At 38.8% G+C, this 15,941-nt stretch overlaps 1 protein-coding gene across 2 annotated transcripts in view; it reads left to right on the top strand.

Annotated features, from left to right (window-relative positions):
* Positions 1 to 15,941, top strand: part of LOC139667024 (transmembrane protein 131-like) — a 52,639-nt gene that overhangs the window by 22,235 nt on the left and 14,463 nt on the right. For both annotated transcript variants that reach the window (XM_071546403.1, XM_071546402.1), the window contains exons 10-27: positions 348 to 404; positions 545 to 606; positions 820 to 928; positions 1,115 to 1,223; positions 1,721 to 1,874; positions 3,167 to 3,337; positions 3,443 to 3,553; positions 4,433 to 4,567; positions 5,497 to 5,601; positions 5,829 to 5,915; positions 9,043 to 9,195; positions 9,425 to 9,500; positions 10,228 to 10,342; positions 11,040 to 11,178; positions 11,310 to 11,419; positions 12,384 to 12,450; positions 14,625 to 14,776; positions 15,531 to 15,673. In XM_071546403.1, the coding sequence (XP_071402504.1) occupies positions 348 to 404; positions 545 to 606; positions 820 to 928; positions 1,115 to 1,223; positions 1,721 to 1,874; positions 3,167 to 3,337; positions 3,443 to 3,553; positions 4,433 to 4,567; positions 5,497 to 5,601; positions 5,829 to 5,915; positions 9,043 to 9,195; positions 9,425 to 9,500; positions 10,228 to 10,342; positions 11,040 to 11,178; positions 11,310 to 11,419; positions 12,384 to 12,450; positions 14,625 to 14,776; positions 15,531 to 15,673 (2,055 nt within the window). The remainder of the gene's footprint in view (positions 1 to 347; positions 405 to 544; positions 607 to 819; positions 929 to 1,114; positions 1,224 to 1,720; positions 1,875 to 3,166; positions 3,338 to 3,442; positions 3,554 to 4,432; positions 4,568 to 5,496; positions 5,602 to 5,828; positions 5,916 to 9,042; positions 9,196 to 9,424; positions 9,501 to 10,227; positions 10,343 to 11,039; positions 11,179 to 11,309; positions 11,420 to 12,383; positions 12,451 to 14,624; positions 14,777 to 15,530; positions 15,674 to 15,941) is intronic.

The following is a 15,941-nucleotide window of genomic DNA, read 5'->3' as shown; positions in this document are numbered from 1 at the left end:
GACACACATTTCTGCTGTCTAAATTGATGATGACAAGCAAATTTGACTTAAAAACTCTCATAAAATGAGGTATGGTAGGAATATTATTTGAATATTTCTGTTTTGTTTGACATCACACCTAACATTATCATTCGGTTCAATGAGATGAACATTAATTTGATTATTTAACGTGATTTTGCATACATGAACCATGTCGTGATAATCAATTATGATAAATTAACAGTATTTTTAATACTGTTTTTTGATGGATGTTGACCTGCAGTATATTCATTTTTTGTTAATTTCATATTTTCTCTAGTCATGATAGTACAAGTTTTGCTTCTAATGACTTACCTCTCTGTCCATAGCACCAGGGATATACTCCTCCATAGAAATGCTTGACTTCGGCACCCTACGCTCACAAGGTAACTTGCTATCACAGCTTGATATTTTCCTTCACTTAAATTGTATGCATTTTGTTTTTGTTGTTATATCATTCTTTGTTACTACTCTTGATAATACAAACTACTGATCTCCATGGGTACCATTTTCCTTATGTTCACAGATAAACCAAAACAGTTGAATTTACATCTCCTAAATTCAGGGACAAAAGACGTACAGATTACTGTGAGTAGTTTGAATCAATGTGTAGAGATTGTGCAAGATGTGATATAGCAGTAGACTACACACACCACTCTACACACTGTATTTCCATTGTGTATCCCTTAACATTTTATAGTGTAGTTGCAGCAGTAGAAGGCAGTGTACTGAGTGTGTGGTGCAAAATGAGCTATTTATACTGAATAGAGTGAATTTCTAATGTGTGTATTATTTTTTCAGAGCATTCGAACAAGTCCATCAAATGATGCTGTGACAATAGATTTTAAAGCAATCACGCTGAAAGCTGGAGAGAATAAATATACCAAAGTTGCAAGTATTAGTTTTGATGGTAAGTTGGAAGGGAATTCTGTGAATTTTGGGATCGGTAGATGGCATCCTGCGCTATTCACCGTACAGTCCTCATTCTCTGCCTTATTCCTTTGAAATTATTGACTTGTTTTCACTCAAAATTGTGAATAACCAGCATAGGAATGTAATAGCAAGCTGTCTTTTACATTGTGGTTTCTGTTTCCAGCTTCAAAAGTTCAAAAACCCTCCCAGTCATCGGGTAAAATTACCGTGAAAGCAAAAGAGAAAAGCTACTCTAAGCTTGAAATCCCTTACCAAGCTGAAGTTTTAGATGGGTATGTGTTCTTGCTTTTTCTTCTGTGTACAGAAATGTGTTTTTTTACACTTTTGAATCCATACACAATAGTTATTCCCTATACAAGTAGTAAACATTGATTTGGGCTGATAAATACAGGGTTTGGGTTAGATTTGAGAAAAATAAAATAAGGCGTTAAAAGTTTGGGAAAATGAATGAAAACCCTGTGATGGATTTTTGTGTTTATATAGCAACAGTATTAAAATGAATTTCACCATGATTTCTTGGCTTGACAAAATCATGAGTATAAAACGAGGCCTCTGTGTTGTCTAATTTTGACCAATAACATATCTTAACCCAAAACATGCTAATTTTGAGTCCTTGAATTTCAACTATTGGACCTTGAAAGTGATTGAGAAGCCCAATTCATGATCTATTGCCACAGAAAAGCTGGCATGGTGGTGTTGGTTTCAGCTCTGTAAGGTATTTTTTGTATCTTTTCTGATATTTTTCAGTTAACTGTAATTCTCATGACAGGTATTTGGGTTTTGACCATACCGTCACCCTATTCCACATCCGGGACAGCGTAACGGAGCCCATGGTGAAGCCTATCCACCTCACCAACACCTTCCACTTTGCTATCTGCATCCACGACGTGGCCCTGCCCGATGAGGCCACTACCATGTTTAAGGTCCAAGTCATGTTTTTTTCTTGGAATAGTGGTTGACTGATTTGACTTCTTTGATTCCTTTAGATTGCAGCAATATAATCCAGTAGTGATTCTCAACCTTTTTCATATCAAAGACCCCTAATTTAGTCCACATTAGAGCCACAGACCCCGATTTGATGAGATTCTTTCTCTCTGACCCAAATCTGAGAATATTTTTATTGTCAGATATGATTTTGTCCAGAATTCCATGACTATCTGTATTGTAGGTAGAGAGATAACAGTGAAACTATGATCAAAACAGTTATTCTTCTACATTCTCTAACTGTGTTAACGTCTTGTAAATGAAATAATGCTGAAGTTTAACAATTCATCAATTAGCTGGGGACCCCCTGGAACCCCCTCAAGGACCCGTGGTGGTCCCCGGACCCCACGTTGAGAACCACTGATCTAGTAGATATACAGGTCTACAAACCCTTTCAAATTCTCTAGTACGTATTGCCTTGAGGTGTGAAATGAATACTCATTCAACTAATCTTTTTCATGTGGATATAGAAAGCAGCATCATTTCTGATACATATTAAAAACAAGTGCATTTTGTCGATAGCAATGGATTTAATAGGTTTTCATTTTAGGCTTCAAGGCAATAAAATCTCACATTTAAGCGTGTTTGTAGAGTTTTGATATCCACTGTATTTTCAAAACCCAGATTATGATTTATTAAGCTCGCTTTCCAGAGGACATGTTCCCAAACTGGCAAAAGATTTAGGAGTGTGATTCATGGTACCTGAAAATCCCTATCTGAACTTTGAGATAAAAGCACCTGTGTGACTTGAGATTCAGGTTTCCAGATAGCATGAATTCATTTTTAGCAACATTTGCTATTAGAATACCAGTTTAGGATCCTGCAATGGCAAATCAGATCTGCCCATGCTTGCATGGATTAGATCAGTGGTTCTCAATGTGGGGTTCGGGGACCACCAGGGGTCCTTGAGGGGGTTCCAGGGGGTCCCAGGCAAACTGATGAATTGTTAAACTTCACTACTGTTTCATTTACAAGAAGTGAACACAATTAGAGAATGTAGAAGAATAACTATTTTGATCATAGTTTCACTGTTATCTCTCTACCTACAATACAGATAGTCATGGAATTCTAACAATAAAAATATTCTCAGATTTGGGTTCAAGAGACAAAATCTCATCAAATGGGCGTCCATGGCCCAAATGTGTACTAAATTAGGGGTCCTTGATATGAAAAAGGTTGAGAATCACTGGATTAGATGTATTGGAAACTGATGTTCTTGTTGGTTGTGTAGGTGCTGAACTTCAGCCAGCCAGTGCTCGTCCCTCCCCAGGCCTCACGGTACATCTTCTCCCTGGAGTTCAGGCCTCTGCGGCCGTCCACCCACATCGACAGCAACATGCTGCTGGTCACCAACGCCTCCAAGTTCCATCTACCCATCAGAGCCTACACTGGCTTTCTGGAGGTAACTGCAGGCACAAAGAAGAAACTTGTGTCCCCTATTCTGCAGATTGTCTTTCTCCAGATTTTTCAATTTTAGAGCTTTGTTTGTCGTTTTGTCCTCTCCCAGTCCTTGGCTCTGCCTCCTAGTCTGAATGAGCGCTTCGTGGACTTCGGTGTCCTCGGCGCCACTGACACCAGCAGTGTCCTGTTTGCAGTTTTCAACAGCAACCCCATCGAGGTATACATGCTACACACACTACATCAGTGATTCTCAACCTTTTTCATATCAAGGACCCTAATTTAAGATGAGATTTTGTCTCTTGGACCCAAATCTGAGAATATTTCTATTATTAGATAGGATTTTGTCCAGACTTCTATGACTATCTGTATTGTAGGTAGAGATAACAGTGAAACTATCATCAAAATAGTCATTCTCTAATTGTGTTAACTTCTTGTAAATGAAATAATGGTAAGTTTAAGAATTCATCAGTTTGCTGGGGACCCCCTGGAACCACCGCAAGGACCCCAGGTGGTCCCCGGACCCCACGTTGAGAACCACTGCACTACATGACAAACTGTGGTTCTATATACAGTGGGGTCCAAAGGTGTGTGTCCACTACCACGTGCAGTCTTTTGTTTCATCATTTATCAAAAACTAATATACATTTTTAGTCAAATTATAAGATTATATAATTTTTACAGAATGTTTCACTAATGTATGTCAAAAAAAAAAAAAAAAAAAAAAGTTTGTATTTAAAGCAATATTCCGCTTAGTTTTAACATAGGGGTTATTTTGCTCTTGACCGCCATGAAAACCAGAATAATTGCATCAAAATTGCATTTGCATTGCATAGATGAGAACATATTGTAGGGATACATGCCTCCACTATGTTATATTAGTTTTTGATAAATTATGAAAACAAACTCATTGCCACTGGGTGGGTTGTGGTGCTATGGGGATTAATCTTACTGTTTTTCTTCAGACTTACCCACCACAGCTTTAGGTTTTTAGAAGTATTATGACTTAACCACTCTCCCTCCCTCTCTGCTTTCTTAACCATCCAACACAACATGAAGGCCCTCTCTCTCTTCCTCTTTCATTGAAACCCGTTGTTAGCTGGTGTTGCGGCCATGGCAGATAACGGGGGAGAATATCATCATGGAGCTGGTGAAGACCGAGCGAGGCAACAGGACCAGCATTTTGAGCAGAGTCAGAGAGCTGCACAACACCACCGCCTCCACACACAAGACGGTACAGCCACACTTTCATTTCATTTGGTGTCATTTCAGTTCATCATATTCTCTAAGCGTGCTCATGTTGTCTGTGTGTTCCTGTAATAACACGTTTGTGGTCGATTTGCTTAAAACTTAAACCTTCTGTATTGTTTAGTTTAGTGTTACAACAGAAAAATGTTCTCCCAAAAATGTAGTCGAAACAATTCAAATATTCAACAGATTCAACAGATAGGGCTGAACAATTAATCAAAATTTTATCGAAATCGCAATATGGCCTACTGCAATTTTCAAATCGCAGGAGGCGCAATATTTGTTAAAGGTGAAATGTGTCAAAATAGCATTTTAAAGTAAATATTGTGGTGCTGCAGAGATGTCCTGGCCTACACATCATGTTCTACAGACTTAAGAAAACATCTTTGTTTGGTACAGATCCCCGCAAGAATCACACCATAATCATTTTAATACGTTTTTCAATGAAAATGAGAATAATGATGTAAAAACTAGCATTCCCTCTAATATCGCAAATCATATCGCACTTGCAATATCAGTCAGAATAATTGCAATTAGATATTTTTTCCAAATTGTTCAGCCCTAGATTCAAACATATAATGTAAACTAAAATGTGGTTCTGTGTGACTCTGACCATAAGAGACAACAGGAAATAAAATAAACTAAACACCAAATCCAAATCTGATCTTTGGTGCCAGGTGATGTCACATTCTATAGTTCCAACAGGTGGTGACATCACCTGGCACCAAAGATCAGCCAATAGCAGATGGCAATTTCAGTAGCACGCCTTTAACTTTAGAAAGTCAGGCTTTACACAGATCTGAGTTTGGTGGTTGTGTTTTATCTCTCAAAGATAGTGCACGCTCAATACAGAGGCTCCAGACACATGCGTTACGGGGAAAGTGTATGGAAATGAGTCCGGTTTTGTTCCTCCAGGTGATCGTGGCATCGGGATACTACGCCGTCTTCCGTGTCACACTGTCCGCCAAAGACCTGGAGGGGCCCCATGATGCAGCCATACACATCCACACAGACTATGAGGTATCTGCTATATCAATATGCCACATAGCACTACTTTACTGCTCTGTCACGGATGGCAGTTGTCAGAGGTTTTTGTATCTCAGTGTTTTTTGACACATGGCTCCCACTCATTTCTAACAGAACTTCAACACTCAATGTTCTGCCCCTCTACAGTACATTTTTGCTGCAACATGTACATGTCAATTCTAATTTCAATGAAATGAAAGACAGTATGATTTTGTTAACAGATACTCACCATACCAGTGAAAGCGGTCGTTGCAGTGGGCACACTGACCAGCTACCCAAAGCACATTATACTACCTCCAACTTTTCCGGTAAGGGCTCCGTCACTACCGCCAATTTAACAACCGAATTTCTCGAATTCTTGATCACTCTCTACTCCCTAGGCCTCTGTATAGCTTCTGTCCATTGTGAACATACACAGGGAACATGTTAGAAAAGCATTAGAAGCAGAAAGGATAGCGTATTTATATATATTTGAGCCTTGACAAAAAACAGTCAGCCCCCAGAGTAAAGTCATGGTTATCATCTACAGTCTCCATTTAGTGAAACCATTTGTTCCATTTTGCCAATAAATTAAAATGGAATAGTATACAGGGCTTAAATTGGGATTTGTAGGGTGAGGAAGCTCTTTTTTTTTTTTTTTTTTTTTTTTTTGGTCAATGATCAGTTGAGTGTTGATTAATACATGTGCACTGATGTAAAATATTTCATTTTCATTTCAATGTTTATTTGAATAGGGACAGATACATAGACATAGAACATTTAAACGAAAATAGTTTGATGTCAGATATCATAACATTTATAGGCTAAGCTAATTTGCAATGTTTGTCCCTAGATGGGCTTTTGTAAAAACACTGTTAAAAACAGATATACAATACAACAGAGATAGAATACACACACAAAAAAACATTGTCAACATAAAAAAAAAAGAAAGAACATAGCAAGAGATGCACTGTGGGATGAAGAACATCTTATGTGCTTTTGAAATATTGCATACCAAATGATCTTAGGGTCTGCTATTGAATTATCGCTAAAATAAATAAGGTTAGACGTTTCGTAAATATCTGGGCTACACAGAGATAGAGAAATCTGAGTGTAATCCTAAACAAATCCATGTGATTAGTTTGGAGTGTGAGAGAGTCTATATAGAAAGTTAATCACCAAAGTGGAAAAACACAGAAAGCTACATGACTGTCAGCATCATTAATGTAAAGACAACATTAAAAGACATGAGCAGCCTTCCCACTCTCCTGGAAAAGTCATGGAATTTTAAAATAGTATTTTCCCAGGCGTGGATAAGTTATGAAACATGATAAAAGGGAGGAAAGTTTTGGAAAAGTCATGGAATCTTTTTTGTTTTGTGAAGTTAATGATGTTTTTTTCTTAAATACTGTCAAATGTCAAAAAGGCTGTGGCTGGCTCTGTAACAGTCTAGACCTCCTGCTTTTCTACTTACTTATTGTGTAGCCATCGTTGAAATTGTTTGCCACACATATTGAGATGGAGAAAAAAATGAGAGGCTTAAAGGAATACAAAAATAAAAACAGAGTGAATAGAGACCGTTTTAGGGTCCAAAAATCCAGTTTTCATTTGAATATTTAATTATTACCTATTTATAAGATGTGACATTATAACTCTTTGTTTAACTTTTAGGCCCCATGCATAACAACTTTTATGCAATAAAATGAATAAAATTTAGGCCATAAAATGAATAACATTTACGAAACCAATGCAAATATTCTCCTCATCGCGGCACAAAGTAGCTCTGTACCATTTGGTTTCTAATTGTGTTAGGCTTTGTGAAGCACTTTGTAATTTGTTATGAAAAGTTTTATATGAATAGTTATCATCATCATCATCTAGGAGAACGAGGTTCATATGTGACGCGTTCTATCATTTTCAGTCGGAAGTCGCAACGGCGCATTTGTGGATAAACGTGATTTTATGAGAAAAGATCGATTTTTGGCTGTTTTGGGGTTCCGACAGATTTTAATAAAATAAAGCCTTGGCTTTCAGTCTGTGTAAAAATTATTGTGAAACTGACAAGCAGAACTACGAGCTTAACGTTAGTTTGTCAACAAAGCTCGCATTCCTCATGTTGCCAGGTTTGCGGTTTTCAATGTACTTGGAAATGTTCTAAATGCTGTAGGACTTAAAACGCTGTTTATAAAGTTTGTCAGGGTTGTATTGTGGAGTTTTGTTATTGGTTTGTTATTTTGGACTAGTTTCATTGATCATTTGACTGTTTATGGGTTGGGTTTAATTGACACTGGGAGGGTTTTGTCGCTACGAACCTGGCAACACGTCTCCCCGTCCCTCTCTCCCCTTACTATGGTGTGTGTGTGTGTGTGTGTGTGTGTGTGTGTGCGCGAGAGAGAGAGAGAGAGATTGAATTTAATTGATATTATTAAATATTGCGCAATGGACTGATGTAATATCAGACTACTTTTTAACACTTAATTAATTGACTTTAAACTTTGAGGCCCTTTTTCTCAAAAACATAGTTTGGAAACAGTCAAGACATCAAGAGGTGCATCTCACAAAGAGTACAAAGATAATTTTGATATCACCAGAAAGCTTAAATTCTCCTCTTTCCAACAGTGTATTCAACTCAAAATGGTTTGAGGGGTCAATGTGACTGGAAATGATAGAGCAGGTCACATATGGGACTTTTGGACCCACACTGCAATCACTTGGCTTTAGAACACTTACTATGATGTTTAGAGTAATTTTATGGCTATACAAATAAACTTTACTTTCTTACTAACTGACATGAGGGTGAGTAAATAATGATTAGGTAACACTTTACGATAAGGGTCACTAAGTTAATGCTTATTAAGCATTAACTAACCCTTAATTAACAGTTAACTAATGTGTAATTTACAGTTAACTAATGTGTAATTTACAGTTAACTAATGTGTAATTTACTAATGTATTCATGTTAACTAAGGTATTAATTTATACATTATTTAATAGTTTATAAAGATGACATGAATACCTTAGTTAACATGAACACCATTAGTAAATGATTACCAGACACATTAGTTAACTGTTAATTAAGGGTTAGTTAATGCTTATTAAGCATTAACTAACCCTTAATTAATGTACCCTTATTGTAAAGTGTTACCAATGATTAAATTGTAAAATTTTTGGGTGAACTACACCTTTTTAAGAAGGGTGTTTCAGTGAGAAATATGGAAGGCTTATGAACAGGGTGGAAAATGACCAGCAGCCACTAGCCAGATGTTGATAAGTTTTAGCTCTGGCCAGTAAGTTGGTTCCTCTTCCACCGTAAAAAGCATATTTGACTTGTAAAATGCTGCAAAGTAGCCGGTGAATTTATGAATCAAACACTGTGGCTGGTTTATGAATGATGTCAACTGCAGGAAAGTACGGCCGTCTTGTCCGCGTTAAGCCCGCTGTGTTCTCTTCTCCCAGGGTAAAGTTGTTCACCAGAGTTTTAGTATCATCAGTTCGTTTTCCCAGAGAGTGAGACTCCTCCACATTCACTCTCTGACCGACGACAAGCGCTTCTACTACCGCCGACTCAAGACCAGCCGAGACGAGCTGGAGCCCAAGCGCAAGACCAAGGTACCACCACACACTAAACACCATAGCTGCTTTGCTGTTGTTGGGAGTCAAGTAACCACCATGTTAGGTAAAGGTCCCTAGCAAATGATGATGAGTTTTTGGTAAATCTTCCTATGCAGTACAGGCTGCTTGTTACCTCCCATCCAAGACTTTTTATTTTTTTTTCTATTTCTCATTGGATTTTGTTTGGAAAAAAAACATTGCGTATGTGTGTTTGTTTTTATCACAGGTGGCGAAAATATATTTTGATGCCAGCATCCAGTGTGGCGACTACTGTTATGTTGGCTTTCCGTTTTATCTAAAATGTAAGTATTTCGTTTCCAGAGAAAAACCCAACTAGGCTACAAAAAAATCATATAACACTCATTTACTATATCCTCAATCATATTTTTTGCTGTATCCTATTGCTATTTGCTGCAACAACCTGATCGTTACAGTGTGATCTCATGTGATCTCATTAAAATATTTATGATTGTAATATGGAGTGTGAATGATATGAAATCTTTTTTCTGCATTGCCACTAGCCCATCAAGGAAAATTAATTTCACAATTGATGCTATAGGTTTTTTTTTTTTTTTTATAAATTATATTGACAGGCTAACTTGATGTTAGGTTTGAGTGGAGGATTACAACAACATCGCCTGGCATGTCTATGTTTAAGTATGGAGGACATTATATTTCATGGTGTTTGGAAATCCTAAAAATATCAAATGTGTACATGAAATTAGAATTCAGTGAGATTTTGATGGTTAGGAATCATTAGAATTGGCTTATTCATATCCAGATCTCAAGTTAGATTAGGGCCTGGTGTTGAGTATCAAAGAAAAGTAGTGTGCAAAATACAGCTGTGTTTTGAGTTATTCCACCTGACCATGTATAAACACACACACACACACACATTACATCTCTATTTAAAATCTGATGGATGTTCTGTCTTTGTCGCGTAAAACTTTTGTGACAAAGCTGTTTTATTAAAAGCTTTTCCTAACTAGAACTGACCGGACTGACCTGCATTTTCTGTTGTTGTTCCAGCGGAGGCCCGGCCGCCTGGGCTGGCCATGCAGGAGGACATGTTGAATGCTGATCTATGTTTATATCAGATGCTGAGCAAGAGATGGAGGAAGATGAGAGACGATTCAGCGCACATGTACGTTTAAAATCATACAAAATCATTATGGAATACATTCACACTTACAGTATTTTACGAGGGTACAACCTGTGGTAACTTGCAATCTGGTAATCTGTAAAATGCGGGGGATCCAGTGTTAGCACATTATAGTCAGTATTATCAACCAGGGACTTGAGTTATTTATTATACTTAATAGGGCTGAACGATTTTGAAAAATTTTATTAAAGGGAATGATAATTTTTACATCATTATTCTCATTTTCATTGAAAAACCTATTAAAATGATTATGGTGTGATTTTTTGCGGGGATCTGTACCAAACAAAGATGTTTTCTCAAGTCTGTAGAATATGATGTGTAGGCCAGGACATCTCTGCAGCACCACAATATTTCATTTAAAATGCTATTTTGCCTTAAATATTGTGCCTCCTCCTGAAAATTGCAGTAGGCCATATTACGATTTCGACAAAATTTTGATTAATTGTTCAGCCCTAATACTTAAATATCATCATCACTTTTAGAAAATAGCCATTAGTCATTTTGTAGGTGTAGGTGGCCCTTTTTTCAAATCACGGATATCTGATTTTTGCGCAGCATTCTTCAGATAACCCAAGAGATGTGCAGTAACTTAGACTCTGTAGCTCTGGTACTCCACACAGGCCAGTATTGCCAGTTCGACACAGCTGTTTGTCATCCCAGTTTGCCTTCCTTCAATTAGGCCTGAAGCTGTGTTCGAGGCCAACGCAGACCTCCAGAACACTGTGCAGACCAGAGTCTCAACTCAGCTCAAGTGGCCTTCCATCCTCAACTCCTCTCGCCACGTCGTCTTCCCCCTCACAATTGTGAACAGCTCCTCGGTCAGTACCCGGCCGTCGTTGTAGTTTTGGATGGAGCTCGGTACTGTTCCTGGTGTGGTTATGGGGATAATGAAAACTTGGTACAGTGTCTTTTTGTGTGCATCTAATGTGTCTGTGTCTCCTGGTGCTAGGAGGTTGATTTGGTGTTGAAGAACCCAGCCGACAGCCTCCTCTACATCCAGATCCTCCCAGTGGCGCTCTACCCCAACCTCTCCTCTGTCACTGACAAACTGGGACATATGTGAGTGGCAGCAGAGGGGCCAGAGATGATAACAGCTGATTCCACTTTATTTCCATTATAGCCATCTTTCCACAGCCGACCCAGCTAAAAATGCGTAGTAGAGCCGGGAAAGAATGAATCATGATCAGTTTCCACAAGCGATCATTATTCACCTTTACCTAGTATGTCCATCTTTACACTGTCAGAGGGGGATATGTGGGAACCACTCTGCATCTCATGCAACAACAAGTAAACAGTAAACATGTTGTCCCCCACAGATGATGCAGAGTTGTAGCAGGGCAGTCAACCTTCTTACTTTGCTTTCTGTTCCCTGGATTTTGGGTTTTGTTGAGTTCTCAAGATCAAGGAAGATTCAACCTTCTTATCCTGTCAAACTGCATTGCTTTATATGACTGAAAGATAATTATGTGGAGCTTTTTTAAAGTACCGTATTTCCTCTAATAGTGGCCGGTAGTCAGTTAAACGCCGGGTCTCCGATAATGGCCGGGGCCGTGGTCGACACGAACAAATAAAAGCCGGCCCCAAATACAGGCGGGGAAAAAAACAAAGGAAAAAACAACGGTGGATACCGGTAAACTCCTGGTGCCTGTTATATAATGTAACTGTAGTTTGTAGTAACGTACAAGTGCCACAAGATGGCAGTATGCCACAAGATGACTCGGCCGGCGGAAGTCTCTGGAGCATGCCGTCGTTGATTACCGTAATTATTGGTAATGCATTGCAGTAACAAAAAAACGGCTACCTAATGAACCCCAACAGAAGCAGATCAGAAAATAAGTAGGCTTCGAACTAAAATATGAGCAAATGAATTGTCTCTAATATAAGCCTGCTTCCAATAAAGGCCTGGTACCCTCTGCAGTTGGGGTAAATAAAGGCCCGGGCCAATATTAGAGGAAATACGGTATGTTTATTCTATTTCTTCATGCGTTGTTTTTTGGTCCATTGCTCTGGTCTTCATGCTCAGGTTCCCCTTGGAGCGATTTCTTCATTTCAGCCCCAGCACACTGGAGTTCCAGGTCTACACGAACCAGGTCAGTATATACCAGTGGTCTCCAGTCATATGTCATGGAGGTCCAACGGTCTGCAGGTTTTCATTCCGATGAAACAGTACAGCAGGGGGCGCTCATGCAGCAGAAAAATGCTAACTCACTACCACAGAGAGAGAGAGGAGAATCTAATCAGTGAAATGAGCTGCTGTAGTGTTTGGTTAGAATGAAAACCTGTTGGACGTCTGTGACATATGACGGGAAAGCGTGCTACTGAAATTGCCATCTGCTGCTGGTTGATCTTTGGTGTCAAGTGATTCCACTGCCTGTTGTACTCTATAGAAGGTGACATCACCCGGCACCAAAGATCAGCCAATAGCAGATGGCAATTTCAGTAGCACGCTTTTTACCATTAGATGTCACGCTTTGCACAGATTTGGGTTTGGTGTTTAGTTACTCTTTAAGTAAACCAGAGAACACGACATTGCAGTAATCAAGTCTCAGTGATACAAATGCATGTACTAAGGTTTCTGTGTTCGCTGTTGTTAATATAGGTTGAATTTTAGCGATATTACAGAGGTGGTAAAACACACCTTTTAGTAATATCCTTGTTATTCAAAGTTTTTGAAAATTGATACGTGTCTAGCTGGTCCAGTAGCCAACTTCTCTGAATGTCAGCACTGAGGAGCAGGACGTTTAGGGACAGCCATTGTTTGACTTAAGATAAGCACACTTTCGGAACTGTACTATACTAGTATACTATACTATACTATACTATACTATACTATACTATACTATACTATACTAAACTGAACTACACCACACCACATTCTAGACTACACTAAATTAATCTACACTGTCCTATTACAACACTACAAGGGATGGGCATTTAACAAGGCATAATGTTAATTATGTTAACTTTATAATACACTTTAATAGGGCTCGACGATATGGACAAAATAAAATCACAATATTTTTGACCAAATACCTCGATATCGATATTGCGACAATATTGTAGGGATGACTATTGGTGCTTTCACAAAATATTTACACAATGAGATTTTTGATAAATAATCATCAGTAATGTGGATATAATGGTGGGTAAAGTGGGTAAAGGAAAATAATAGAACAGCTAGAAGAGTCTGGTAAGTTCAGAAAATGACATCACTTTTCTGTAATGCAGCCTTTAAAACCAGGAAAAGACACTTATGCCATATCACGATATTACGATATCCAAAATCTAAGACGATATCTAGTCTCATATCACAATATCAATATAATCGATATATTGCCCAGCCCGACACTTTAACAATGTTTAATATTGGCTGATCAAAAAAACCCCAAAAAAAACCTAAGTGCAATTTGAGAACTTTGAGAAATTTGATTTATTGCTAGCTTATTTCAAGCCACAACGATCTAGTAACATCTGGGACACTAAGCTGACATAGAATGCAGAATTAAATAAATATTCAGCACCTGCTACCTAAGACATTTAGGCATGATTATTACTGGATAATGTTAACATAATCATTATTACATTATCTGTAAATAAAATATCTGGATTTTTTTCATCCCCTGTAGATTGTGTGTCCATTTCAGAGTTTTTATTATGCGTTCTTATTCTCCCCCAGAAGAGTACTAATTGCCACAGACTTTGTGAAAATCATCATTCATGCCATCTGGATGTTATGGCTTCTTTTTGCGTTTTTATTGAAGCGGGTGCAACTGTGGGCAGTGGTGTACCTTCACGCTGTTCACGTTCAAGGCAGTCCTCTTCCTGTTCTGGTTGAAGCACTTCCTTCCTGCCCAATTCGCAGGAAATCGTACCCAGGGACACCCAGAATAAACGCATAGAAAGCAGTACATAGAATAAGCCAATTTTCTCTGTGATGGTCTCATTTTTCTAACAGCATCGTCCTATGCTATATCCAGCTATATCCATACAGCTGTGTCCTATGATATATTTAGGTAAATATTTTACGCGCAACACGTAATAGCTTTAAGGGGTAAGTTGACCAGCGTGGCAATCTCCTTAAAACTTTGTTCCTTAGCTCTACATGCAAGGACAGGGACGGCCTGTGTGTATCTATGGTAGACAGGATGAGTTGAGAAGCCAGTAATCCAGTATCACTGTGTAAATCGGACAACGTTTTGTCTTCAAAGCATGGGGACACATTATGAAAGCCTCGTGGTTTGACCAGTGTTCTCTTCCTCCTCAGACAACTGTGCTGAAAAGCAAGGCGGGCTTCGCGGAGGGGTCGACACGGCCCTACGTTTACAACCTGCCACTGCAGCCAGAGGAGGCCAAGACCCTGAAGCTCAAGTTCTCCCCCATCAGCAACCACACAATCACTTCAATGCTAATAATCAGGTACGCAGTCTGGAGCGTTTGGTAGCCTTTTCGCCTTTTTGCTTAAAGGAATAGTTCACCCAAAAATGAAAATTCTGTCATCATCTACTCACCCTCATGCCAAATGAAACACAGGTGAAATTTGTTAGTCCATATAACACACAGGGAGGTTGCCAGCACAACTTGGCAGCAGCCTTCTCCAAAACAACTGAAGTCAATGGGGACCTGTTCTTTAGAGCTCCAAAATACAAACACTGTGAATAGAAAGACCTATACACCATTATTTGTTGCAAATCAATCAGCTGTAGTTAAGATTTGCACTAAATGATGGTGTAAATATACTGTAGGTCTTTTTGGAACTCTGAAGAGCTGGTCCCCATTGACTTCAGTTGTTTTGGAGAAGGCTGCTATGGAGTTGTGCTGGCAGCTTCCCTGTGTGTTATATGGATAAACTTCACCTGTGTTTCAACTGGCATGAGGGGGAGGAGATGATGACAGAATTTTCATTTTTGGGTGAACTATTCCTTTAACATTTCTTGAACAAGTTGAGTTTCTGCATTCTAGAAGAAATGATTATATTGTAGTCCAAAGAACGTAAAAAGTAGTAGTCAGATTGAATCCTGTATCCATAGAAAGCTAAAGCTCAAATGTTTGAAACAAGACAATGTTGCTGTGTGTTTGAACTGAAGGTATTTAACATGAAAGGCAGCCTGTAAGCAGTAGTCATGTTAAAGTCTTCCACCAGTCACAGTGTTTGTGTGGCATGTGTGCACAGGAACAACCTGACAGGGCTGGAGTTTGTGGTTGCCCAGGGCCAGGGCTGCTACGAGGGGATAAAGGTCGGTGGCAAGTTCCCCGGCCCAGGGGGTTTCCTCAGGTTCAAGATGGTCGAGTCTCACCTAAAAGAATGCACCGACCGTAAGTAGCTCCATCGTGATTTTCTGCATAAACTTTAGACAAGTAATTTTAAATGCAGTTAAAAAAAAAAACAACTGTGATGTACGTTGCATTTCTTGGCTCGTTTTATTGTTTGGTGGAGTATTTTTGAACTGGCCAAACATAGGTGCTGGATCTGGGAAAGCACCAGGCAAAGCACTTACAGCAGTTACAGTACAATTTAGTATAATTTGCGGAATGCATTGAACTAATTATATGTTATGTTAGATTATGTTATATTGTGGATTCA

This window comes from Centroberyx affinis, unplaced genomic scaffold (assembly GCF_046629955.1).
Source record: "Centroberyx affinis isolate AG114_WGS23_722 - 3 ecotype Tasmania unplaced genomic scaffold, CSIRO-AGI_Caff_v1 ptg005250l_1, whole genome shotgun sequence".
NCBI classification, from domain to species: Eukaryota; Metazoa; Chordata; class Actinopteri; order Beryciformes; family Berycidae; genus Centroberyx; species Centroberyx affinis.
This window is presented reverse-complemented; position numbering and strand designations above follow the sequence as displayed.